The sequence below is a fragment of the Miniopterus schreibersii genome (genome assembly GCF_964146895.1).
Source record: "Miniopterus schreibersii genome assembly, chromosome: 15".
Taxonomy (NCBI): Eukaryota; Metazoa; Chordata; class Mammalia; order Chiroptera; family Miniopteridae; genus Miniopterus; species Miniopterus schreibersii.
Window position 1 is genome coordinate 14,828,607 of NC_138115.1, and position 27,584 is coordinate 14,856,190.

General features: G+C 41.2%; 1 protein-coding gene across 1 annotated transcript in view; it reads left to right on the forward strand.

The window, feature by feature from the left end:
• The window catches only part of ERC2 (ELKS/RAB6-interacting/CAST family member 2), an 809,820-nt gene that overhangs the window by 375,173 nt on the left and 407,063 nt on the right, over nt 1-27,584 (forward strand). Inside the window, exon 12 of the mRNA XM_081160189.1 lies at nt 5,146-5,339. Coding sequence (XP_081016315.1) covers nt 5,146-5,339 — 194 coding nt within the window. The remainder of the gene's footprint in view (nt 1-5,145; nt 5,340-27,584) is intronic.

Sequence of the window (27,584 nt, forward strand, 5' to 3'; positions counted from 1 at the left end):
CTTTTAGAATATTGAAATCCAATATGTTTGAAGTAGTTTATATGCCCTGATCCGCTGTTAAGAGATGACCGGAGTGTTAAAGTGCAGTTCCAGACACTAACCCCTGTAGGTGCCGCAGTGGAGAATCTTATTTTCACAGTGCATATGTTTAGTAAATTATTGCTAAAACCCATAAGCCACAGGGAAGACTCGTCATCAGATTCACTAGTTAATGTTCTGCTTGTACTTCATGGTCAGGACTAATCATTTGTTTGAGAGAAACAATTTTTTATGAAAATTGTTAGGGCTCATTTCAAAGAGAGACTGTCATATAATATTATAATTGAATATCCCCTGCCTAGTTTCAAAGCAGGTTTCTGGACCAAAGTGAATGCTTTCTTCTCCAAGCACTTGGAATGATGAACTACCATCTTATTGAAAACAATCAATGACCAGCCTTCACATGAGGAGTGTAAATAAACTTGCAATTTGTAGTATTGATACTATCAATCCTCGGCTTGGCTTTAGCCACTTTTTGCTCTTAACTTTGATTTAGATACAGTATTTACCTGAAATTTGCCTTATTTCCTGAAATAATTCTAAATTCTTTCATGAAAATAACCACTGGTTATGTACCACTTGTTCTAAGTCATGACCAGATTTCTCCTTTGTGCTCAATTCAAACTTTCAGGATCAGCTCACATCAAAATGCCAGGGCTTGTCCCTACCCTTGACACTCCAGACTTTATTTTGATTATTCCCATTTATGGGGAATTTCCTTACATGTGGAAATTCCAGAAACATAATTGGGGGACCCTCACAGCTTACGGCTCTAATATGTTATATAGACATTTCTCAAGTGTTCTTTTCCCAGGTATCAGAAATATTCTGAAGTAGAACCAGGCACTTGGATTTGCTCTTAACCTGAACTGTGTCTTCAGCAAAATTAAATCTCTACAGTTAGAAAAGAATGCTCACTGATATTCCTTTGTGGTTTTTTTTTGTTTGTTTGTTTTTTTAAATATATATCTTTATTGATTTCAGAGAGAGGAAAGGAGAGGGGGAGAGAGAGATAGAAACATCAATGATGAGAGAGTCATTGATCGAACCCGCAACCTGGGCATGTGCCCTGACCAGGAATTGAACCCCGATACCTGGATCCTAGGTCGACGCTCAAGCGCTGAGCCACGCCCGGCCGGGCCCTTTGTTTTTTTAAAAAAATATGTTTTTATTGATTTCAAAGAGAGGAAGGAAAGGGGAGAGAGAGAGGGAAACATCAGTGATGAGAGAGTCACTGATCGGCTGCCTCCTGCACACCCCCGACTGGGGATCGAGCCCGCAACCCCCGCCTGTATCCTGACCGGGAATCGAACCATGATCTCCTGGATCATGGGTTGACCTCAACCACTGTGCCTCCCTGGCCGGGTAATATTCCTTTGGTTTTAATGACTGTCAGATATCTTTGAAAGTGCCAGTGTGCTTGGTTATATTTATGATAAGTAAGTTCTGAAGTCATGAAAGGAAAAGCCACACAAATCTGCATTTTCAAGAGCTAGATTCCTGACTAATAGACAAAGTTAATACACCTTAGAAGAGTGGAATGGGCAATAGTTTCCTGACCTTTTGGGGGAGCTAATCTCAAACCAACAGGCTCATAAGGGAAATAATTACTGTACATTTTCAGTCTAAACCTTTGAATGGGTCAGAGTGCCATGGTAGGAATTGTTCAGGTAATGCTTTATTCAAATATATATATATATATATATTTTTTTCCCCCCTGAAGTGTCTAAAGTACATTAGGTCCAAATCTGGTATCTACTCTAGATCCCCACCAGGAGCTGCCAGTCCAGATTAAACAACCCATGCTATAATTTGAAAAGGCAAGAGTATTACCTAAATGCAAATAAACTGCTTTCTTCACTCCATTTTTAGGTGAAGCCTCTGGCCCTACAACTTTGAAGGGATCATTGGCTTTATAAACTCAGTTTCCTCCTGTATTTATTTAGTATAATATCACCCCCATGTCTGTAGATCACAGCATAACATACTCGTGCTATCCTGGTTAACAATCCCAGCCCATGCTCTAAGAAACTGATTCAGGCTGAGTAGAGCTGATGATCTGCAGTAGCTTTTATAAATTCCATGGAGACTTTGGCTCCAACACTTGGGGTGGATCGGGGACTCACCAGCCTTCAGTCACGTGAAACTCTCTCTTCCCTTTTGTCGTTACATGGACCCTGGAGCAGGTGATGACCCAGTTCCTCTCCCATCTCTATAGGAGTCTTACTTACAACCTTCTACTGACTTAAATAATTTTTAATGCTCTCTGTTTACACCATTTTTTAATAACCCGTCCCAAAATTCTGGCACCAGTATTGAGGATGGTTTAACATAAATTCTTTTGCCCAGAAATCAGTAGATATTGATACAGAGATGGATAGATATATTTAACTCAAATATATTGGCAATGGTCTTCATTTTAATAACATGATCTAACTTTAGCACCACATGGTCAACAGTGGTCTAGATTTAGGGATGTTTTCCCCTCGGCTTTCTGTACTTCTAGACAGCCCATGAGTCCTTTAACAATACCCACTTTTTGGGTTGAAAAGACCACCAACCCATCTAATTTCACTCCCATGTTGAAAGCTAGCCTTGGATTATTTTCTCTTCTTCAAGTTGCTAAAATAAGGAATGTGCTCATATGCCTATTACCAGCAGCTTTCTCTGTAAACCTGGCAGGGAGGCTTCTCTAAGGCTTATGTAAATTAAGTAAACCTACTAATCTAGCTGTATAACAAGCCCCATTGATGGGATACATATCATAAAATAATCATCATAATAAGGACAAATGAATAATGCCTTCCCCACGTTTGTCATTTAGTAGTTTTTGCTGTCCTGTCCTGAGAGAGGCTAATTCACTGGCCTACAGTCATACGACACAGGGCCAGATTTAGAATCTAGGTCTTGCAACTAGTAATCCTGTACCCACTTATTAAAAATTGTGATAATAATAATCTTACGAATAAAAACAACCAAAATAAACCACAGTGGCTGACTTCTAGCTCTTTGTGAATCTTTAAAATCTGAGTCAAGAAAGGAATTTTAACTTGTCAGAAATAAGCAATCAAAACATATTTATTCACTTATTTGAGTGTTTCTAGCTGCTCATTACTCAGTTTATTAATAATTTTTAAAAGATCTTAATGTTATCGTTTTGGTAGTTTGAGAAAAATGTCACAAAATGGTTTTTAACTGCCATAAAATAATGGTAAGATAGTGTACAAGTGGAAGGGAATTAACATCACTTTTTTTAGCAATTTAAAAATGGTATTAATTTTTTTTGTTACAAGATTAATGAGTTTATTCTTGTTATCACAAATGAAGTAGTTATTGGAGTATTTTCTTTTAAAATAGACTATCTACTCTGCATTTTAATGGGGAGATTAACAAGTGAAAATATTCATTACTTCAATTTAAAATAAAATTATGAGATGAATAAACTCCTAAAGACATATTAGCTTAGTATCATTTTTCAGATTATTTTAATTATATTGAAACTGTTTACTCATCTATTATAAAGAAACTCAGTGTACATACTAAAAAAATAAAAAAAAAATAAACATTTTCTGAGAAATGTTAGTAAAAGGGGGTAAACTAGTATCTGATAATATGTTGAATTGTTATATTTTCCCAAGATCTTTTACATAGTTGAGTTTTTTCTTGAATAAGGAAATCTTGCAGCAAGAGAAAACAAATTATTCCCCTTCTATCCTCATGCTTAAATAATATGTTACATGCAGAATATTATTCTAAAATTGATTATTTTGTCATAAATAAGAAATTTATTTTTATTTATACTAATTTTTGAATTTTTTTCTACTAAATCATTGCAAAGACTGTGAACCCTTTAACAGTAGTTTTAGTATTAATTTTTCTAACCATGCATGATTCATTTGACCCCACGGTAGTTTTAGCTTGCTTGCCTTGTTTTTTCCCTGAAATTAAAACCAAAAAGAAAAAAAAAAAAAGCTGTACAAAAAAAAAATGAGCATTTGCTCTCCATAGCAAGACAGCAGAACAACTTTAGTCCTAATAAATTGTTAACATTTTATTTCACACGTGGATGCTGGAGATACATACACAGATGACTTCTCTGAACTTTCTATGTTGAATGTGCACTGTTGTTAAACTACTTGCTTTCTCCCTGCCTGCTCTTTGAAGAAGCCAATTAGGAGTAATGGGAAACAAGGGGTAGGCAAAACATTGCAGTGCAGTGTTATTTCCATCTGTCCGGGAATATTTCAGCCAAAAGTTTATTTTGGGAAAAAAAAAAGCCATAACACAGTCTCTCACACACACAAAACCACAAATACTTTGGCTGCAAATGATTCTGCAGTGTTGTTGCTGTGTCGTTGCCCGTGTCTGCTCTCGTGTGTAAAGCTGCCACCCCCCCATGCATGTGTTTGCAGATTCTCACCCCCGTGCTTGTTCATGAGCGAGCTCCTCCTGCTCCTGGTTCAGGTTAAGCTTAATCAATAGAGCAAGAATTTATGGGTATGGCTGTTCGCTAGGAAGCCCTGCCTCGCTCCCAAGTCTTCCTTTCAACCGCATCTTCTGCTGAAACTTCTCAGTGGGATGAAATGTTCAGCGACCGGTCAGCCAGCCTCTTCTAAGTTCCCTGGCTTGACGTATGCTCCTGATGGTCCTTGGAAAAATAATTTAATATTGTTTCTCCCGGTTCCTCTGTATTGGAAAAGGAAGCTATTGGCATGAATCACCCTGAACTGTGAGATGATTTGTCTTAGTTCGCTTGACAAATGACCAGGTAGACACCAGAGTCTCTACCCCCACTATCCCTGCGTTGTTGGTGGGAAAAAAGCAAACAGGAGAAACATTTAATGGAACAAAATATCAACAATAAAAGAAACTCTCCAGTGAAACCGTAATAGAATTTAATTTAATATCAGCATTGCTCTAAGGTAGCTGAAATGCGGGTGCGATTTTTCCGGTTTGCCTTTTAACTGACAGCATACCCATAATTCTTGGTGACTGTTATTTTTTTTTTTTTCCCTCCAAAGTTAATTTCTGGGCCATTGGTGACTGCACTATCCCTTGTTCTAAATTATTGTCTTAACTACATTCTTTAAAAATATAATGTTGAAGGCGCATAATATTGAAGATGACTCCAGGATGAACCCCGAGTTTGCAGACCGCATAAAGCAGCTTGATAAGGAGGCGTCTTACTACCGTGACGAGTGTGGCAAGGCCCAGGCGGAGGTTGACCGGCTGCTGGAAATCCTCAAGGAGGTGGAGACCGAAAAGAACGACAAGGACAAGAAGATCGCAGAGCTCGAGAGGTAAATTGTGCAGCCGTGCGGGGAGCGGCCACGGCGAGGGCAGCCGCCTGCCTCTTTCCCGTCTCAGGGCCCAGTGGGCTGGGGACACGCGTCCCTATTTCAAGTTGCAAGCAAGTTACGCACGAGGAACATGGCCTGTTGGCGATGATGCTGTGCTCCTGTGGATACTCAAGAGGCAACTGGCTTCTCTTTTGATGGCTTATGTACTTTTTTTTTTTTAATAAGTCTTTATTGATTTTAGAGAGAGGAAGGGAGAGGGAGAGGGAGAGAGAGAGAAACATCAATGATGAGAGTCATTGATCCGCCGCCTCCTGCACGCCCCTGACTAGAGATAGAGCTGTTACCCGGGCATGTGCCCTGACCGGGAATCGAACCGTGATCTCCTGGATTCTAGGTCGATGCTCAACCGCTGAACCATGCCGGCGGGGCAGCTTATATTCTTTTTAAGTGTTTAAGAAAATAGTGGTTTGGCATTGGTACCAGCGAAGTGTGTAAGAAATTAAGACTTGGACGACCTGAAACCCCAGTTTTTTCCCATGGAAGACAAACATGTATGGTTTAGGTTTGTCACAAGCACAGAATATGAAAGATTATAGTAGTTGGGAATTTATTCAAGATTGGGGGAAAGAAAAGGAGTTCATATCTTTCCAGTGTTTCTTGGCACATCACAATAAATCCACCTTGGGATTTATCTTTTAAGAAGACCTTATGGCATTTGGTAAATAAATATGTTTGAACAGGGTTTAAGGCAGGCCTACCTGATAGCAAATTCTGTCTAAAAACAAAGGAGGTTATATCGGGGCTCCAGACCACTTAGATTTTTAGATAAATCACATCCATATTGTACTTACGTACAGTAAGGACTCTAAAAATAAGCTTTCTATCAGTGCTTTCTCCTGTATTTCATATAAGGAAAGAATTTCTGAATAATTTTACGTAACTCCGTAACCTTTCAGGATTCCTTATTGGTTCAGTAATAAGGAAGAATTTGTCTTTCCTAGATTCAGTGCATATGGAAGAGATCAGCCAATTTTGAATAAATCAGTGAATGTTTGCCAGCTCTGACCAAGACACTTGTGAGGGCCTAAAGGACTTCAGGATACATGCAGAATAGCTCTCCAAGGTGCTGTGGAAAGATCAGAATGACCTGCATTCTGGTTTTGCCCCTGCTTCATGCCAGCTGTGTGAACGTGAATCTTGTTAGGAGTGAATCTCTAACAACCTATTAAAATGTATCATACTTTGCTGGTACCAATTCCCAGGGTAAGGAGGGATGGTTATATCATTGTGAAAAGTTGAATGTTAAAACAAATTCTCAATATTAAGTGGCTCTATATTAAATGGATAGATTAGTTCTCAATAAAATTTTGATATTTTCAAATATAGTATTTAATATAGTCAAACTCCAGATCAGTTAATAACCATTTAAAAATCTTAGCATTATTTGGATAATAATCTGATTTTTATTGCGTGTGACAAATTTTAGCAATTAAACCAATACTTTTTTCCTGAGTTAAGTGTACAAATTAAAAACAATTTTAAAAATATTTTTATTGATTTTTAGAGAGAGAGGAAGGGAGAGGGAGAGAGAGAAACATCTATGTGAGAGAAACATCAATTGACTTCCTCTCACATGCAGTTGAGCCTGCAACCTGGGCATGTGTCCTGATGGGGAATGGAACCAGCAACATTTCGGTGCTCAGGATAACACTCAACCAACTGAGCCACACTCGCCAGGGCACAAGTTAAACATTTTTAAGGGCTTCATTTTAATTTTAAAATATGGGAATGTTCTGCCAGTCTACCAGTTCTTAAAGACACTGTTAATTTTAGATAAATCTACATGGCTATTTTGGAACTATATTTTAGGACCAAAATTTTCCCTAAGAAGTTAGTATGAGATCACAGAGAAGTTATGGTCATGGCTCTTTTATTGGTGAAAAAACCGAGATCCTGAAAAGTTGACCAGCCTTCTGGATTGGCCCTGTGGTCAGAGAGAGACAAAATTGTAATGTAGGTTTCCTGACTCCTAGTCCACTGCTCTGTGAAGCAGTGAGCCATTGAGAAGATACCTTAGATAGCAATACTGATGATATTAATAATAGTAATTAAAATCACTATAATAACTTATGTGTAGTTTATGCTAATAGTGTGTCTGCTACTCTGCTAAGCACTTGGCCTGTAATACTGTATACCATTTAATCTTACCACAATGCATCCCCATTTACCAGATGAGAAAACTTTATACAAATGAAGTAACTTCCTCAAATGGCAGAGTTTATGAGAATCAAAGTCTGGATTTGAACCCAGGTCTGACACACGAGCCACTGTGTACAACACCGAATAGTCACTTAGCCAGCAGAGAGGCGCTGCAGCTGGGACCCGGGAGGTCTGCCTCATCTTTATTAGCTTTCAAGGGGGAAAGTGATGTGCCCCACATTTAGAAAGTATTTTTCTGCACCAAACTAGCTCTCTAGAACTGTAATTGAAAATCAGGATCAGCTACTATAAATATTTGCATAAAAAAGCATAATTGTGTAGTTGGACAGACAGGTCTTAACTGGACGCTTTTGCCATTAAATCATCAGGAATATTCACATTTTTATTTCCTCAATATGGAATGCATTAAAACAACAGTGATTTTACAGGCATTTATCTTTATGTACTTTCTGCACATTTTCTTTATCTCTGCCTTTGCCTCTCCTTAAAGCTGATGCCTCCCAGGCACTGTAATTCATAAAACGTGTGCTGGGACTTGACTCTGTCCCAGCTTTCTGCCTGCCTGTGTCTTGGGTCCAGCAGCAGAGCACAGTCTGGGAAATGTCTGAGCCCCAGCCCCAGCCCTGGCCCCTAAGGAGTTGGGGGTAGAAATCAAGAGGGGAAATTTCTTGGGAAAAGGAGAGCACAGCCTTGGCCTGCCTTTCTGAAGCCTTATCTGCTGGACTCCATGTATATTCTGACCAAGCATCTTCCTCGACTCGTCAGGCAGCCCTTTTCAAACTGGGCAGTATCTCCATTTGCTGGCTTACACTGCAAAATTCATACCTCATAATGTTGGGAACTAAAGATTTCTTAGCAATGTGACATATATCTCCATTTTGGAGTCACGGAGGAGTGTTTGCAATTAAGTTTGTGATTTTGAAAACCCCAAAATTGAACTTGAAATAAATTTGTGGTCTCTGGTCTGTAATGTGACCTACCAGAGTGAAAAGACCTCTTTTTCAAAGCAGCCAGTATTCTAAAATATCCCAGAACTGCAGTCGTGTGCAACAAGAGGCATGGGGTTAGGAATAACTCAGCGCCTGTGACACTGGCCTGCTTCTCTCTCCGAGGGCAAACGTGTTTGCTTTCTAGTCCCTTAATCTTCTCATTTTTTATTTTCTCCATAATGTATACATTCCAAATAGCACATGCCCTGCACTTACATGGATGCATTCACCTCTTAAATTCCATGTGAATGATGTTTTTCATCAGCCATTAGAGATTCTGCTTTTCAAAGTGTATGCTGCTCCAGTGTGGTCCCCGCATGCAGTCCTGCCTTAAACCCGGGCACTTGATCCTGGCGGGGCGGGGAGCCTCTGCCTGGGACTGCAGGCCGCTTTGGGGGAGTGTGACCAAGGCGGGTGGGGGGACCTTGAGCAAGCTCCTGAGAATTGGTCCAAACCAAGCTGAGGTCCTTATGCAATCATCAGTGCTGGAGATGACGTAGGCTACACAATCAAGTAGCTAATTGAACATTAGAGAGTGTGAAATATGCCGTCTTTCTGTATCAGTGCCCGTCCAGGTCTCTGAGTTTTGCTTAGAGTTTTAGATGAATCCTTTGGTGCCTCGGGAAAGAGTGAGGTGAATAGTCTGTCAAACAGGGATGCAGCCAGGTGACTTCTGGCATGTAACCCATGGGAAGGTATCAGGCAGGTGACCTTCCATGTAAGTATCTTAAATATGTTAGGAGGTTTGTAGGCATTTGTCTGAAGGACAGGAAATGCCCCACTCAAGCCCTCAATCCCATCCCTCCCCACGGTGGGGAGGAGGGCGGCTCCCTCGGGCTGCTTCTGCAGCATAACATCCGAACAAAACACGAGGCAGTGCTGCATTACCTGGGTGGCCACTAATGCCACCAGACGTGGACATCGAGGAATCAGTTTAGATGCCTGCAAGTGCCTTACCTAAGGTTGAGAAGCAGGCTATTATTTTTTCTTCTGAATTTGTTTACTAACGTGCTGACATAATTTCTTTGATGCCTCTCAGAACACTAAGTGTAAACTTAGACTTTATTTTTTTTTTTTAAACTGTGATAGTGTGTTCTAGAAGTCTCATGGTACGTGGAAGAAACTTGATACCAGTTCTATTTGTTTTGATATGAAGTCGTCTTGCTAAGTAATTTCCATTTATGTTTGTTAATATATTTGAAGGAATGTCTTTAAAATAAGTGGCAGGTGGTTTTACACCATCCCTAGCAACCTTCGTGGAAGGTCGTGGATGTCATGGATCCTTTGATGAAAACTAGGAGCCCTCAGAAAAGAAACGAAATCTTAAATGTTTGCTTGCTGTTTCAGTTTAGCATTCCCTAAAGCGTGGCCATGAATCTCAGCTCGATGCACCTCCGATCCAGAAGGACTTGACGCAGCAGCTGGGGCCAGCGTCCCCAGCGTCCCCAGTGACCATGGCCCTACCCAACTCTTATTTTTGATCCGTTGTGTGTTCATAATTACAAAACGCTCTGCAGGGGGATTTCAGTTACAGGCCTTATTGGATCAATGCTTTCACCATGTGCTTAATCTTGAATTTTTTCTTTGTTTTTTCCCACGATCAGTGCTGTTTTCATTAGAAAGTTCTTGTTTAGGCTTTCTTCTGAGGATTTGTTTTGTCTTTCCTTCCCATGTGAAATGCTTAAAGCCACTTCTTAATAGTATAGAATGGTGGGGTCCCACTGAGTGGATAGCTGGTAAAGCATTTGTTTATCCACTTTGTTTTTTGCCAATGGTATGTTATAGGTTAACAAAACGAATGCCCACTGTGTGCTCCTAAGGTAGCCCGAAGGGGATCATGATGGTTTTTCTTTTAATTTTTGCTTGGCTTTAGAGATTTTGTTGTTTTGGCCAATTAGAAGGGCTTGTTAAATATTTTTGTACAAATAAGTTATCAGGTGTCTGAATATATATTTTCAGTGATGAAGTACAATTCTCATTTTCACAACTGAAAAAAATTACTTTCAGCTTTGGAAGTAAGTGACTCTGTCCCTTCTCGGGAGGCTGACGGGCAGGCGGCCCCTCACCAGAAGCCCTGCCCATGGCGTCTTTGATCATTTCGAGGTGCAGTGCTCTCTGAGCATCTCAAATGGAAACCTTTGAACAGAAAGCCAAATTGCTCGGCTCCTTTTGGTTTTCAGGGAAGAAGGAAAAATATCTCATAGGATATAACCATCCAACTTACTGGTTCAAATAAAATCTTTCTGACATCAGTGCTTACCGCCAGCTCTAATGCCTCAGTCATTTCCATTTCATTTTATTAAATAATAAAATTTTATGTGCACACAGATAGGAACTTTATAAATATTTCTCCAGAAAGGGGCAAATTCTGCTTATGGGTTGCCAAAGCCTACCTGTGGTCTACAGCAGTGCCTGTTGTGACTGTGGGTGTGAGAGCAGGTACCAGGGTCTTATGTACAATATTTAATACAACAGCTTATGGTGCATGCCCAGGACTTTTTTTTGGGGTAATATCTGAAAAAAGTTGCTATCTCGTCCTTCATTTAGTTATAAAACCTGCTAATATAACATTTGTTGGCTGTATGTTGAAAACTAATGCGTTTCCTTCCTTTTATTCCCTTTTGCTACCCCTTTTCTTTCTGCTTACCCTCCAAACTGCTGCTTGCACCCCTGCTCCAATCAGCTTGACTTTCAGGTTAGTATTTTCAGTGTTTCTTGTAACCGCCATTCCCTCCTAAGCTCAATTTGCACTTGTTTAACAAACACATTTCTGAAATGATTTACTTCTGGCCACCACTTTTTTTTTTTAAATTTCATCCCATGCCTAGGGAAGGCTTATTTTATGAGACCGCTACATAAGTGGGAAAAAGCAAAGAAGAAGATGGAAATAAATCACTGTTGGGCTATTTGATACATTCTGTTCCTGAATTATAAAATCGATGAGAAATCATCGGGAAAACTCCCTAGTGCAAAATTGACTGTGTGGTGATAAAACGTGGAGCAGTGGAAAAAACAAAACGCAGGATGCTAAATTAAACCTAGAGGAATGAAAGATCTGCCCGAGACACAGCAACTTAAAAGCTAAATTTAATAGTGCAAACCATTAGGCTTCTCGCTTAATAAATCACTGTGTTTTGAAAGATTTATAATACTTTTTTAAAAAGTCACTTTTGAAAATTATCAGTGTGCTAGTAACATCTTGTACACACATGTTATTTCCTGTCATTGTTTTGGTTTTTAACTTTTTAACTTTATTTTTATTAGCCATAAGACATACTTTAATTATCTAGGGAATAGCATATGGACCCAAATGTAAAACTAGATTCAGGGTGGACTGTGTGCACCCCAATATTAAGCAGCAAAGTGGGCCTTTTGTTTGAAAACACATCCCAGGTTTGATTCCTCTAAGACAGAGGGTCCAAGTCAGTAACTGATTCTCCTTTAAGCGAAGCAAGACTTCTCTTTTCGATAATATATTTAAATATATTATCGAAAAGTCTAGTGGTTTCTTTATTATTGAGTTAATGAGTTTACGAAAAGATACTCATTGTATGATTTGGGCTACCTAGACTTAAAAGACTCACATTAAATTGGCAGCCACTGTAGCTGCTCTTTTGAGAGGCAAGCTGCATTACTTCCTTCGCTTTCTTCACGGTCTGCACCTCTGTATCCTGTCCACTGCTCATCACCAAAGCCACCAGACCAATGCATTTACACCAGCAGCAAACAATTTCCAAATGAAGCCTCCTGCCCACACACCAATTTTGTCCCACTGCCTGCCCCCAACCCTGTCCCTCGTAGTTCTGGCGCATGAAACCCCTCCTCTGCTTTTCCTGCAGACCACATGGGGTGGGTCACAGAAATTGCCTTGAACTTCCTCACACTGAAGGAAGCCCGTTCTCCATAGTGCCCCAAACAGAGATCTAAACAGAGGCTAAAAGCACAGCCCTGCAGAGCTGCTCTTACCCAGAACCTAATGACTGTTAGTTCACTTTCTGGTGCCTCTCTGTGCAGAAACAGACTTCAAATGTGGGTGGGGGAGGAGGGGCCTGGCCACGTGGCATCCAAACCTTTCCTCCAAGCTTTGGATCCGCTCATTTAATGAAACTTTAAGCTTTTCTCCTTGCCTGCCTTTTTTGTTTTCTTTCTCGTTTGCACTCCCTTTGCTACCCCTAACCTGCACCTGTTGGTACCGAAGCCCTTGAGACCAGGGACCCCTTTTGCTCTAACATATCAGGCTTCCTGCCTGGGCCTTCAGATGCTGTCCACAGGCACTCCGCTGTGTGTTTTGGTTTTCGTGCCCAACAACTATATTGTGTGGTATTTAGCTTTTTCTTATTTCATTGTGAATGAACTCTGACTCTCAGAAGACAGGATGCAGGGTTAGGGAGGGGAGAGGTTGTAGGTTACAGGGAAGTCTCTGGACAAGGGGCTGGTGTGCTGAGTGGGTTTGGTAAGACGTTCATGCCAAGCCTCATTGGGTGACTGTGGTCAAATCAAGATCCAGATAATTTCAATATCATTTAACCTCCTGCCCCCAAATGAACACGGTGGAGAAAATGTACAGTCCTTGTAAACAGTCTCTAGTTTTATTTTTAGTGTAGGGAGAGTTGAACAGTCCCCCTCTCCTGGAAATAAAAGGTCTGTGGAGTCTTGGAAGCTTTCTTGAGCTTTGACAAGTTTCCAGAGTTAGCTGTGCTTTCTTTCCAACCACTTCCAGGTTTACCAGTTAAAATAAAACGAAGTGTAACAATGGATGAGTGCAGGATCTCTAGCCCATGTGCTTTCTTTACGTGGCTCACAACTGAGATCCATGTATTTGTGTGTGCATACCTACAGATATGTCTGTGTATATATGTATATGTGTGTATACATTCATCATGTATTTAAACATAATGTCTGATCTTTCTTACGGTAGAGGTCTGTAGTCTGCCCGTGCCTCCCTGTCGCCCAATCTGGAGTTTGAAAACTTCACTAACTCTTGGGTCTTTTCTATGTGCAGTGGACTCCATGGGAAACTCCCCTCCAACTCTGCTTTTTAAGTGGCCTCATTTCCTTTTCAAATTCTATGTAGACTATCACACTTAAATGAGGGTGGACAGATATTAAGTATTGGGCTTGGGGAGATGCAAATGTCATTTTCTAAACCTGTTCGGGGTCTCACTGCGGAAAACTACACTTCGGTCCAGAATCTTTGCACACTGAGCGGGTGGGAAACCAGAGAGAGGAACCGGATCCCTGCACTGCACTCAGGGGAGGCTGCATGTGAAATGTGCTCATTTCTAGGAACTCTTTGTGAGATTAGTGTGTGGCTTATGACAAATGAAGTTATCTAGATAAATGTGTGCAGCACTTGACCAAAAAAAGAAAAAGTATCCTTTGGGAATCAGTTCAAAATGCTGTCAGAGAATCAACCAAGTAAAACCAGAAGGCTCGGGCCTCTCCCGGGCTCTCTCATCCTTCAGTGTGCTTTGGATCCTGGGTCAGCTGCTTCCTCGTTTGTGCCTCAGTATCCCCTCTTGGAGAGGAAGGAGCTGTCTCTGGAGAAGGCCTTCTGGGGTCCGCTCTGCACATGTCTGATGGGGGGTGGGAGGGGGATTGGTGACGGGCCTGGCCCATGCCCCCGGCGAGCAGGCTCCGGCTGACGGCTGGCACCTGGCAGCAGGCATGAGCTCATTGTTACAGAGTCACTTCAAACACTTCTACCAAAATAAACTCTTTGTGATGCTTCCTTAAAGCTGAGCCCTGCGCTCTCAATCCCTCATTCTTCTAGCAAAAGATGAAGTCACTCCTCCCGGACCTCAGAGGCCTGCTGCCCAAAGAAGTAATGAAAAACATCTTGATCAGAACGCCCCCTTGCTGTCCTGCAATATGCTCTCTATACGGCTTGTTCTTGGCCCCATTTGCCCCACAAATACGTAGTGAGCACCTACTGTGTGCTAGGCTGAGCGCTACCTGCTGGCCTGCCATTTCCAAAAACTAGCTGATGAAAAACTGATCAAACTGTTGGAGAAATGCTGCATATTACATCCCCTTTTGTATTTACGGCACACGCGGATGCTACTGCTAATAGAAATAGCAGAAGTAGCAGCCGCAGTCATTACAGTGAGCGCTAGCTGAGGGCCAGCACTGAATTCCTCACTTTTTATGTAGCATTTGCTTCTCATGACAGCTGTATGAGGTTGGGATGTCATTTCTTCCACGTTAGAGAAGAGGAAGCTGGAGTTCATAAAAGTGAAATATTTTGTTCAAGTTAGTACAGTGTGTAAGTGAAGGTTTTCCCCCCAAAGCCAATCCTTCCTGATTTACAGATTGAATCTTTTAAAAAATATATTTTTATTGATTTTTAGAAAGAGGGAAAGAGAGAGAGAGAGAAACATCGATGTGAGAGTGCAACATTGATGGGCTGCCTCCTGCATGAGCCCTCAACCTGGCCGTGTACCTTGGCCAGGAGTCAAACCAGTAATCTTTAGGTGCCGATGCCCAACCAGCTGAGCCACACCAGCCAGGGCCCCATGAAATCTCTTGCCATTTCAGCGCCAGTTGCATAGTAAAGACTCTGACAAGGCCTATGCATCTGTGGCCAGTCTGGGTTTCTCCAGTACGATGCTCATAGAATAGATTCCATGAAGCACTTTGAAGAGATACCGTGAGATTCATGCCTGTCCCTGCCCCCCTCCCCGGCTTCCCAGCCTGAGCTGGTCTCTTGTACACAGATCCTGCCCCTCCAGGGCCACCTCAGGTGTCACTTGGATCCCATGCCTTCTCTGAAGCCCTAGGGCAGAAGCAGTCTCTCCTTTCCTCAGCATCTTCAGCGCTCTCTCTGACCCCTCTTCCTGGGTGTCCTCCACTCCCTCAAACGGAGGTAGTTAGTGTGCCAGGTCTCCTAGCGGACGGCCACCTCCTCGAGTTTGGACGGGTCTCTCACTGCATGCAGTGTGTACCACGCACAAAGGTGCCAGCCATACTCCTGAATGCTGTGAATGAATGACTCCTGGAGAAAGGTGCCTGCGTTAGCTCCTCTCCCCCGGCCACTATCCCCCCGAGATTTGTCGGTGGGCTCTTTCTGGGGACTGAGTTGACTCCACCGGATATCTTATCTAGCTCCATGTGGGTAGCCTTAAGTAAAGATAGGATTGGTTTTCTATCATACTGGATGCTTGAAAATTCAAGAAAAATAACAACACAGATAAAAGGAAAGGACAAAAGACCTCTTCCTGAAGTTGCCTCCTTTCTCCCTACCGCGCCCCCCCTTCCTTCCCTCCGCCTTTCCTCTCCCCTTCCCGCTTCCCTGCTTACTCCCCCCTTCCCCCTTTGCTCCCTTCTTCTTTCCCTCCGTCTCTCCCTCCCACCCCTTCCCTCCTTTCTTGACTGTGCTTTGAAATGCTTCTCCATGCCAGGGCCTGTGCCGGGTGCTGGGAATATCGCAGGAAAAAGACACGGGCTCTCCCCTCACTGAATTCAAAGACCAACACTTCCTATAAGGAAGGATTTGGCCACTAAGAAAAACAGTCTTTCCATTTATACTAATAACTGGAAAAACTGGGTTTCAGGTGTTTCTGAAAACTCCTTTTCCTGTTGGGGTTGAGGGGTTATCCATAGGTCAGACAACCATTTCCCCCTTTAAAGCTGCCTTATACTAATGCTGACATTTCTGGTGAAGTGTCAGAAAATTTTATGCCCAAGCAGAACTGGTAGAAAGCCAGAAATCAGTTGATTTTGCTTTGGGTGCAAATATTTTATTGGGGATGGAAAAAAAGTTGTTTTCCCTGATTTACAGCTCCTGCAAACATAAAGTAGGTTCTATATTTAGAAATGGTTTTGAACCTTTGAGGTGTAGCCAGGGGTTGGTTCTTGCACCTTTCCGACCTGGCCGTGGTGGGACTTGCCATGGCTAACGTTTTGCTGAGGCAGCTCCAGTTTGTAGAACTAGGGCTTTATGCTTTGTATTATTTTTACTTTGTAGTCTTTGCTTGGGTTGCTGCTCTGGAGCTCTATCTGCACCCTCTAGGAGGGCGAGGAAGATGGAAGGAACACAATTGACATTGTAGTTGAAATGGTTTGTGGTGCAGTATGTTTCGGAGGTTCCTTAGAGATGAGTAAAACCATTGTCAACCTGCAAATCTGTTAAAACGATGACAACCGTAAGAGTGACAGTGGCACAGTCAAGAGATAGTTGCAGGTTGGCCTCATAAGTCCCGGCTCCCACGTAAGAGATACAAGGTTGGTGGAATGAACTATTCATTTGTAGTTTTTCACCTCCCTCCCCCTTTACCTTCTCTACGCCTGACTTTTGGTTGGTACTACCATATGGATGAATATCAGCAAATAGTAAATCTCTCAAGATTTGTTAGCCTTTTCTGTAAATGTTGAGAAGGGGAAGGAATTTGAAAAAATAGTTTCTCAGTATTATTATAAATCACTTTCTAGAAAAATAATATCTTATTTCCTTTATATGGCTTTTCTTATGAAATGTGAATTCTATCACTTCATTATCCACAATACCAGCTCAAGTTGTAGGGAAACCTATCCATCTAGTGACTGGGACTTTCTTCCCTGTTGGGTAAAGGGGTGCAGAATTTTCACACTGCGAAACGTCGCATTTTTGCAAAGCCTACATTTTGGGGACCTACTTAAAAATGGTGGGTACTCTGTGAGTGTCTTTAAAGAAAAGGCTGTGTTGTTAGTATACCTAATAAAGGCTTTGGAGATTTTCTTTGTAAGTAATCCTGATGATTTTAATATTTGCCACCCTTTCTTAATGTACTCGAGACTCAGTGAATACTAATGGATGAAAGACAGAATAAAGTACTAAGGCAGAAAATGACTGGTTTTGCTTTGGGTGCAACTATTTTATTGGGGATGCAAATGTTGTTTTTCCTAAGTTATAGCTTCTGCAAAAACAAAGGAGGTCGTGCAGAATTATTTTTGTAGAAAATCTTTAATTCCAGAGCTATAGAGTAGGTGGGGAATGAAAACAAGTTTCCCCTTGAAGAACCTCTTCTTGCTCCTCCTTGCGTCCAAGAGCAGCGACTCGTATGTTAACTGCAGCTTCCCATTGCCCTTGTCTTCTAATTGGGGACATTGCTCACGTAAGCATTCTTCTTGCGGGTGCACACAGGGCTGAGTGTACAGCAACTTATGCTTCACTGTAACTTCTTCAATGAAAGTGTGAGTCTCAGTGTGTTGAACAAATACCCTATTTCTCGTGAGGCCACTCACATAATTGTGAAGATAAAGAACATAAGCAGCACTTAAGATATTTTAATGTGGGGCGAGGGCAGAACTTCATACAGGGAATTGTTTTGCAAAATTTTACTTCAGTTCCTGGCAAAATGTCTTTAGAAAGTTTTGAGACCATAACCAGCACCTTTCTCCGATGGGAAGGTGAGGTCATGGAGTAGCCTCTCCCTGGCCTTCGGTGTTGATCGACTGGAATATTCCCATGGCTGGACAGATCTTGATGTGATGTGTGAGTTGAAGTGTAAGAGAGTGGTTTTAAATTTAACTTCAGGGCCCTCTGTTATTTAATCATATGTCAGTTTGATGGTTCCAAGGACAGCAGGATATGTTGCTCACAGATAATTGCCGTGGAGAGAATGAGTTGGTTATAATAATGAATAGCCGGGAATCTTCTGATAACCTGCGATGAGTGGGCCGTGGTGAGAAACACTCACTGGGCAATTGGCACATAGGTGTCCTATCACTTTGGTGAGTGTGGGTGCTCTTCTGCCACCTCGACATGTGAAGCAGGGGCTTTTTAGGGATTCCTGAGCAGATAAAGAGGCACTGCTCTTGGATTTTGCATGTGTCATCTATCCTAGATCTGTTACTACTTTTAATTAGTATTTCACTTGTAATCCAGGTTATGCAAACAGCTGTCTACTGTCAGAACGTTATATGTAGAAAATGAAATAAACTCCATCCTAAGAAACAGTGTCATCATAGCTGCGGCATGTTGGTCACAATCCCACACATCTTTAAGCCTATCCCTGTATTCGTAAAATGGAGACAATTGTGTTATAGCTCATTTCTCATGAACTTGTGACCAGAATGCATGTTGAGTGTGGAGCACAATCTGGCACATAGTAGATGTTCACTGAGTGGTGATGGTTGTGGTTGTCATGGTGATGGTTGTGATGAAGGTTTTCATGCCAAGAGTAACAGGTGAGTAGGGATTTCATGCAAAAGGGAAGTAGGAGGTGATCTGTCAAGGCAATCTCCTTTGCTTTCCTTGTTGCAGAAAACTCAGTGGCTAGAATCAAGACTTTAGATATCTTCCCCTGAAGCCATGGAGAGATTTTGAGGGGAAGGTTGAAAATAACATCACTCTTCTGAATGCTTTTTTCTCTTCTGAGCAATATGAATAAGTGAGCCTAGAAAATTCATAGTACGTATATTGAAAATTAGTCTGTAATCTGATCCCTTTAATACAAGGCTGTCTTATATAAAGACATATTTTAGATGTTTTTGGAACTAAAGAGCCAGGATTCAGCCACAGCCCTTTTGTATCCATGCATAAAACGACTTGATATGGAGCTTAGAGGACAGGCCAAGTGTGTTCCTTCATCCATTTATTTCCTTTATTCATCAATGTATTTACTTTCACCAAATAGTAGTTGTATGTCTGCCCTGTAGTAGGCGCTGTGATGTAACTAGAACTATCCCCAGAAGCAGCTTCTAGAGAGATGAAAGCCAAACAATAGGATTTATAGTATGGTATTTATGCGAGTGGTATAATGTAACACACACTGTTCTGCACCTTGATTTTCTTTTTTAAAATAAAACATCTTTGGGATTCTTCCATATCCATACATGAAAGCTTCCCATTCCTTTTTACCTCTGCATACTCTTCCACTTGCCAGTATTCCCCTGAAGGAGGTTTATGTTGTTTCATGTCTTTCAACTTTGTATATGTATGTGATTATGTCTGTAGGATAAATTTCTAGATATGGAGTTGCTAGAACAATGCATTTCTAATTTTGCTAGAGTTTCCTAGTTGCCTCCTACAGAGACTAAACCATTTACAGTCCTATCAGCAGTATGGAAAAGTGTCTTTTTTCTTATTAACTCTGTCAATGCAGTATGATCTTTGTCAGTATGAAAAGTGAGGAATGGCATTTAAGTGTAGTTTTCATTTGCTTTTATCTTATTTTAAGTGAAGATGGGCATCTTTAAGTACATATATAATTTATCATATATTTTGTTGATATTTTTCTTATTTATTTGCAGAGGCTCTTTATATATTAGGAAAATTACCCATTTGTCTTTGATTTTAGTTTGAAATACTCCCCCTGCCAGGTTGTCTTTTTTGTTGTTGATATACAGTAATTTTTAAAAATTATTTTTATGTAGTCAATTGTATTCAGTCTTTCGTGTCTTCTGAATTTTGTGTCATAGTTAGAAACCTCTCTATTCTACAAGAGTATGAGAACAATTGTCCTGGGATTTATTTTTTGCATTTTTATGGTTTGATTTTCTGCATTTAGTCTTTGAACCATCTGGAATTTATCTGTGAGGTATGAAGTATGGATATAACTTTATTTTTTTCTAGGTCAAGTGAAGTTTAAATGTCACTTCCTTCATTTGCCTTTCACTGGAGCTAGCCCAGCCCAGATTAGGTCTGTCTGTTATAAATTCACGTAATTTCCCACTAGAACATGAAGCACCATCTTAATTCTTGTTCAACATCTGTCTTTTGGCCTAGAGTGGGACTTCCATCTGGAAAGGACCTGTCCTATCCCCCCCAGTGCCTGTAAAATAGTAGACACTTAACATTTATAGAATGAATTAATGACGTGAATTCTAAAGAACTGAAGTTATGAGGCAGTAGAAATTATGAGTAACCAGAAGCTATGGAAAAGGCGTGCAGAGTGGAATGTGAGCCACCGAGGCTCACATGGGGGGAACCAAGTCAACTGGGTGGACATGGTGGAAGATTCGCCAGCTATTGCTATACAGGACAATAGAACAACCCTGTGCCTAGAGTCCCTTGCTCCTCTTGATAGCTTTCCCATCCAGAGACCCAGTAGGAATCTCATTTTTGTTTTTTCTTGGGAAGCCTAATGTCTCAGCTTTCCCCGGGTTCAGTGACTCCTACCTACACAATTGAGATTCCTGCCTACCTGTTGCAGGATGTAGGAAGGGGTGCGGAAGACAAGGTAGGAGCTCAGAAGAGAGAGGTTTTGTCCAGGCTGTTTGGGATGTTTTGGGATAACCAGGTGCCCCTGTCTAGTAGGCAGATTGGAATGAAAATCTGGAACTGGACAAAGAGGCATTATCCATGGCAGAGCGTGACAAACTCTGTATGAATGCCATGGGCATTCAGAGGAGGGAGGGGTTGGGGCAGTTTCTGTGAATGTGATGGTATTTCCAGTGCAGCAGAAAAAAATGGGAAAGATTTTATCAGATGTAGAACGAGGTGGGGATCATGAGCAAAGGCAATAGAGGTGGGAAGGTACAAGGCATGCTCAGAAGAGAGGGCGGGGTCCTGCAGCTTAGGCTCTGGCGTAGGGGGAAGAGTGAGCACTAAGGGTTTGCCCTGGACAGGGAAGGTCTCGAGTGCTTAGCTAAAGGTTTGGAAGTTTTTGAGTCTGGGAAGAGCACAGTCAGGAGTGCTGTCTAGAAGATTTAACTATGTAGCTGGAGGGGTTGAGAGCAGCGCAAGCTAGAAGGAACAGTGGTGCTGAAATCAGGTAGTGGCAGTAAAGGTGAAGAGACACAAGGATAATTAACAAGCAAACAGACAAAACACAAAAATCAGCACCCTGTATTATGTATCCTTTAGTTTGAAACTAAAGGACCATGTTTTAACAAGAGCCAGCAAGACAGAAAAAAACGCAGAAATAAAACCTAGCGACTATAATAGCAGGAAGAAAATAGAGGTATGGCGACAGATCATTTGCTCAGGTCCTCTGTAGTTGTTACTATTGCTGTTATTTATAGCAGCAGAAACAAGACAAGACTTAGCTGAGGTCTGACTTGCTGCTAGGCATGGTGCTGTACATTCTTCAAGGGTTATCTCAGATTTTCTTTGTAGTAACTCCAAGTAGATGCTATGATTAGTCTCATTTGTGAGATGAGGACAGCAAGGGTCAGAGAAGTTAAGGAACTTTCCCACTATCACACAGCTATTAATTAATGGAGCCAGGATTCAAACCGAGCTGCTCTGACTCCAGAACCCAGAATCAACCACTGTATCCTATTGCACAGCGAGAATTTCTGTGCTAGGATAAATTGGTTTGGCCCAAGAACTCCTGATACCATAGGGACCACTCTTTAATGTGCTTCTCTTGGGGTGGGAAGCTATTTCTATAATACAAAGGATTCCAAGTGTTGATGAAAACCTCTTATAATGGAAGTTGAGAAGCTGTTTGTGTTGGCAGTTCCAGCAGCCTTTTCTGAGCTGCTGGTCTGAGTCTGCGCCCTCTCTTGACTGGGACTGTGGAGTTTCTCTTTGCAAAGAGAGTTGGAGTGGGCCCGTGAGTGGGCCCCTGCGGACGCAGCAGTGGCTTTGTAGACTGGAGACAGTCATCAGCTCTGGACGGGCTTCAAGAAACATCGACGGCAGAGATGGGGGAAGACCTCAGGCCATCCATCCTCCTGCCTGCCTGACACAGCTCCCAATGGGGAATTCTGGGGAAGTAGCCAAGAGAAAAGATGTATTTCCAGGAGGGTTTTTCTACTTCTTCCAGGAATCATTCTTGGGACTGCTCCTCATGGCCCCACACAGTGTGATCAGAGAATTCCAGCAGCATAAAAGTTGAAAAGAAAGAAGGTCTTTGTTGTGATATATGATGATTTGCCTTTTGAAAAAAAACCCAAAAAAACCAGCCCCAAACAAAACAACGGACTGATAGAGAGATGATCTTCCCTGCAGCATAATATCCTCATGTCCTTGATCTTGCCTGAGACGGATGCGGGGAGGGCTGGCAGCAGTAACGGGCCGAGAAGCCAGCCGCGTGCTAGTGCCCCGTGGAGGCAGCAGCCACACGGCCCCGTCGGCCCTTTGCCATCATCACGTTAGGGCAAAGGGCAGGGATCATGCCCTCAAAATGCAGGGTCTTCCTCCTACAGAGCTTTTTTTCCCTTAACTTTTAAACTTTCAACGTTTAAGCTTCAGTGAGTTCGTCCGAATGCCTGATAGGAAGGATCGGAGTTGGCTTCCCAGCTCTCGTAGCTGCTGAACAGAGTGGGGTTTCTTTTCTGTTTGTTTATCAGTTTGTTTGGTTTCCCTTCTCATCTCCCATAGATATTTTACTTTTGTCCAGTCCTCTAAAATGAAGATGTTTCTTCAGCTTTTTCACATTTTAAGTATTAATTTGTAGGTGTTTTTTGAAATATAATACCATCAACTAAGTTTTGTGACGTTTAAAAGCACACAGGATCTTTCAAAAGACCTATATTTTTAGCATCACTGTGGGGGAAAGTAATCCTAAGCGCCTTTCTTTGAAAACTTTGCTCCTATGCGTGAAGCGCATTCCGTGGGCCAGCTTCCGTGCAGGCCACCGAGGTGCACTGGTTTCCTTCCTGATCCTCACAAGGATCGGCTAGATCGGCAGCAGAGGGACCAGACAGAAGCTATGTCAGTGTCTGGACAAAGAAGACAAAGGCCTGCGCCAAGATGGCAGCAAGAAGAATAGAAAGGTAACTGTATTCGTAGCTATTTTAAATTCAGTTTCAGCGGTGGCTCGTGGTGGCCCCTTGGTGTGCAGAAGTGTTGGGAGGAAGGACCTTCTCCCTGGCTCCCCATCTCGGGTGGCTTTGCTAGAGAAGGGGCTGCAGTGCAGCAGGTGATCCTTGCCCTGGAGAGGAGACAGCTGAGAAATTAGTTTTGGACATATCGAGCCGTATGTGGGACATTCGGGCGGAGTTGCTCAGTAGATATTTGCAGATTAGAGACTTGCAGGGCCTCGCTCGCCTGGAGCGGGAGTTCAGGCTCCGCTTGGCCTCCCCTCCGACGGCTGCACGTCCCTCGCCAGCCCCTTTATCCACACTCCAGTTACATGTTCCTGACATGGAAGGATGTCCAAGACATGTTATAAAATGTATAGCATTTTCCATTGTGTTTTCAGAGGGACGTGTTGTGTCTGTTTATGCATTACGAGTAAAAATTCCTGGGAAGGTTGACAAAAAAACAGTAACAGTGGGAGTGGTTATTGGGGGAGGTGGAAGGGAAGTATGACTTCTTTTTATAAACTTTTCGTATCACTTAATTTTTTATTATTAGCACATACAATTTTTTATTAAGATATAATTTAAATACCATAAAATTCACCCGTAGAATTCAGTGATTCCAGGTATGTTCACAGAGTTGTGTAACCACCACCGCTATCTAATTCCAGGATTAAATTTTATCACCCAGAAAGACACCCTATCACACTCATTTTTGCAGTCATTTCTCTCTTTCTGTCAGCCCTTAATCTACTTTCTGTCTCTATGGATTTGCATGTTTGCAATATTTCATATAAATTGGTTAGTATAACGTGTTTTGTGACTGGCCTCTTTCGTTTAGCGTAATGTGCTGGGTTCATTCACACTGGAGCTTGTATCTGTACTTCATTCCTGTCTGTGCTGCATAATATTCCATTGCATGGGCATACCACATTTTGCTTACCTATTCATTAGTTGGTCAGCTTTTGGGCTCTTTCTACTTCTGAGCTATTATAAATAATGCTTATATGAAAATTCATGTGCCAGTTGTTGCTTAAACATAAGTTTTAATTTTTCTTCAGTATATACCTAGGAGTGGAATTGTATCATGTGGTAACTCTATGTTTAACTTCTTGAGGAAGTGCCAGTTGTTGTCCACTGTGACTGTGCTATTTTACATTTCCACCAGCATCATATATTTGCTCTAATTCTTTACATTCTCACCAAAACACTTTTTATTGTTTTTCCTTTTGAGCATAGCAATCCTAGTAGCATGAAGTGGTATGTTTTGGGGGGTTTGATTTTCATTTCCTTAGTAACTAGTAATGTTGAGCATCTTTTCACGTGATTGTTGGCCATCTATATATCTTCTTTGGAGTAATTTCTATTTAGATCCGTTGCCACTTTTTATTGTGTTATTTGTTTTTTTATTGTCGAGTTGTATGAGTTATTTGTATATTCTGGATACTAGACACTTATTAGGTATATGACTTCTTATATTCTCTTTTGTGCTAGTAATTTTACACTTATATTTGTTGTGTTCCGTTTTAAAAATGCTATCTAATACGCAATAATTAACATTTTTAAAGTAAGTTGAAAGGGTGATAGCTTTAAAAAATGATGCCCTTAGGGAAAGTAGGTGCATTTATACTATTATATTTATAATTAAATATGTTGCTTACCAATAAATTACCAGATAAAAGTTTTATACTGGCATTGCTGTTTTGAGGGTGCTGTGAGTAGGATTAAGAACAGTTTAGGAAATATTAAGAACTTTTTCAAAATGTAATTCTGACCCCAAACACATACGTGGTCACTTATATTAAATAGATACTTACCCTGTTTTGGTGCTGTCTTAGCTACCTATGAAATGGACTTTACCTTGAATATTCACTTAGCTTTTGTCTATTGATATGACTCAATTTCCAAATTTGAGCCCCTTCCAACCAAATAATTTGCCCATTTACATGCTCAGGGCATGGCCTCATTTTATAGTGCCATAAAATGAAATTTAAAAAGGCTCTCCAGAGAGCTGCGATTACCATTTTTCTTTAGTTGTTAGCCAAGCTAATAAATATTCTTAGCAGCTCTGTCATCATATGTCACATAAAACTAGATCTAATGATCAAATCTAAGAGAGGATCCCAAGCACCACGGCCTTCTATGCAGCTCCAGAGGAAGAAATGACCCACCTGATCATTACAGCCTTGGGTTCCTAGAGGCGAAATTCAGCGTACATCCTGAGAAGGGCAGGTGAAGGGCCCATTGAAAAGGGTTTGGCTTGCTGGGGATGGGCTGACTGGGGCTCAGGGAGTTATAACTGCATGGCCCTATGTGCTGTATGTGCCCAGTTCTCATCGAGGAGACACTTAGCTGTGACTGGAGATGTCACATGAGCCTCTTCCACTATTTATAGGTAGAGGTCTCATTCCTGACCAGTGGCTTTCCAGTCTTCCAGATTTCCTGGCTCCCCGGCATACCTTGGGTTCTCCAGCACATGGTCTCTCTTTCCAAAGGTCTCCATTAAAGCCTGGGACCTTCTCAAATTCTTGACAGTCAGTAATTCATAAAGGAAAGATGAATTAACTCCATTTTAGTATAGCTGTAGGGCAAGAGAGTAGTTTGGAAGTGATCGCTGCAGGCTGTTAAGACAGCTACTTAGCTTTCAGGGCTGGCAGGGGAAGGCCTAAAAGTAATGAGTTAACCTGCTAAGAATCTGGCCGTTTTAATCATTCGGGTCTGGGTATACTTTGTCTCCATTTATACTGAGTGGGAAACAGTTATCTTGATAAGCAGGGATTTATCTCACCCCACCTCTCAGTGGCTGCCTGGAGTCAGAGCAGAATAGACTCCTTTATGTAGCAAGGGGAACCGGCATGCTTTGTATGAGTAAGAAAAAAAACACAAAAAAAGCCATTGGTATTTTTTCAAAGTTCTTATCAGCAAAGAGCATTACCGAGAAATCCAAGAGGGTAGTGATGACATTCAATTTTATTCGTACCAGGAATGCACAGATGGCTGGAGTTAGCAGCTTTTCATTTTTAGCACATACCTCTCATTAATGTTAGTGGGAAGTACACGGGCCCATCAAAGGGGAAGGGAGAGGAGGGCCTGTAGTGTCAAGTAAACGTGCATCATTTTTGTGCAAAGGTCACACGCATTGAATGATTCCTTTCTGTAATTGTGACTTCCTGTAGTTAGTTTATTCTTCTTGCTGCATTTGTATGTTGTCATGGTATTTTTAATGGCCTGAAGAAAAGCATTTCAGCAAACTGCCCGGGTCTGAGACTTATAATTAGTCATTGCAGCCTGCGGGATCGTTTCTGAATAGCTCAATGGAGATGTGTTTCTACATAAAAGTTCCCCTTGATTAATTGCCCAGGAAATGTTTCCAGTTCATAGAAATTTGCAAATCTGTATCATAAAATACTCCATTCCCAACAATTCAGTCAGTGAGAAACTTCTGATTTTTTAACCATCACGTGTTCAGGTGTTGCCAGGATTTTTTCCTTTAATCAATTTTCACCTGTAGAAAGTAAATGCCAACAGCTAGGGAAGCTACAGCTCCTTTATATTTCACATCTACATTTAGGATGTAAACAAATGGCTAGTTTTCTTGAAGATCCAAATTAAATGTATTATTTTTTTTTTAAAGAAAAGGAAGATCGAATGGAAAGAATATCAATTAATTAAAAATATAAGCAACATAGGACTTGAATTCACTATGGCAGAAAAATTTAGTATTAACTGGACACATTATTTTTAATAGAATGTTGCTTTTTTCATGGGCTGGACTTTGGCTGTGTTAAATTTATAGAGGTTTTAAGTTTCTTCAGTTGGAAAGGGGAAAATCTTTCTTGCTTCTGATGTCTTCTTTGGTAGAAGAATAATTCTGATCTTACAAGCTGTAACAAGAAAGAATTTAGGATTTTTACCAGCAAATGGGTTTCATAATAATAAGAATCACTGGATAGGGTAAAAAATATGAGGTTGAGACACTTAGCAGAGCAAAACACCCACTTTTTTGCAAGTGAATTCCTTTTTTTCTGCTTTATCTTGAATCTTAAATATTTTCCATATTCACCTAATTAATATTGATGATGTTTTTCTCATAGAAGTAAAAAAAATTAATATGACTTATTACCTACTGGTATAGAAAAATCAGTCTATACAATGTGACTTTAAGTTATTTCTCATTTCTAAATTATGCTACAGCTACATTTAATAGACTCATTTATCATTATTCCATAGGAATTTTGTAAAACTTCAGTTATTCCCCAAACATCAGCTATTCATTGGGTAAATGGTTTCCTTGGATGCTGTATGAGGAATTTAGAGCAGGCTTCCTCCTGTCTGTCCATCTGTCTTCACAGAGTCTCAGATG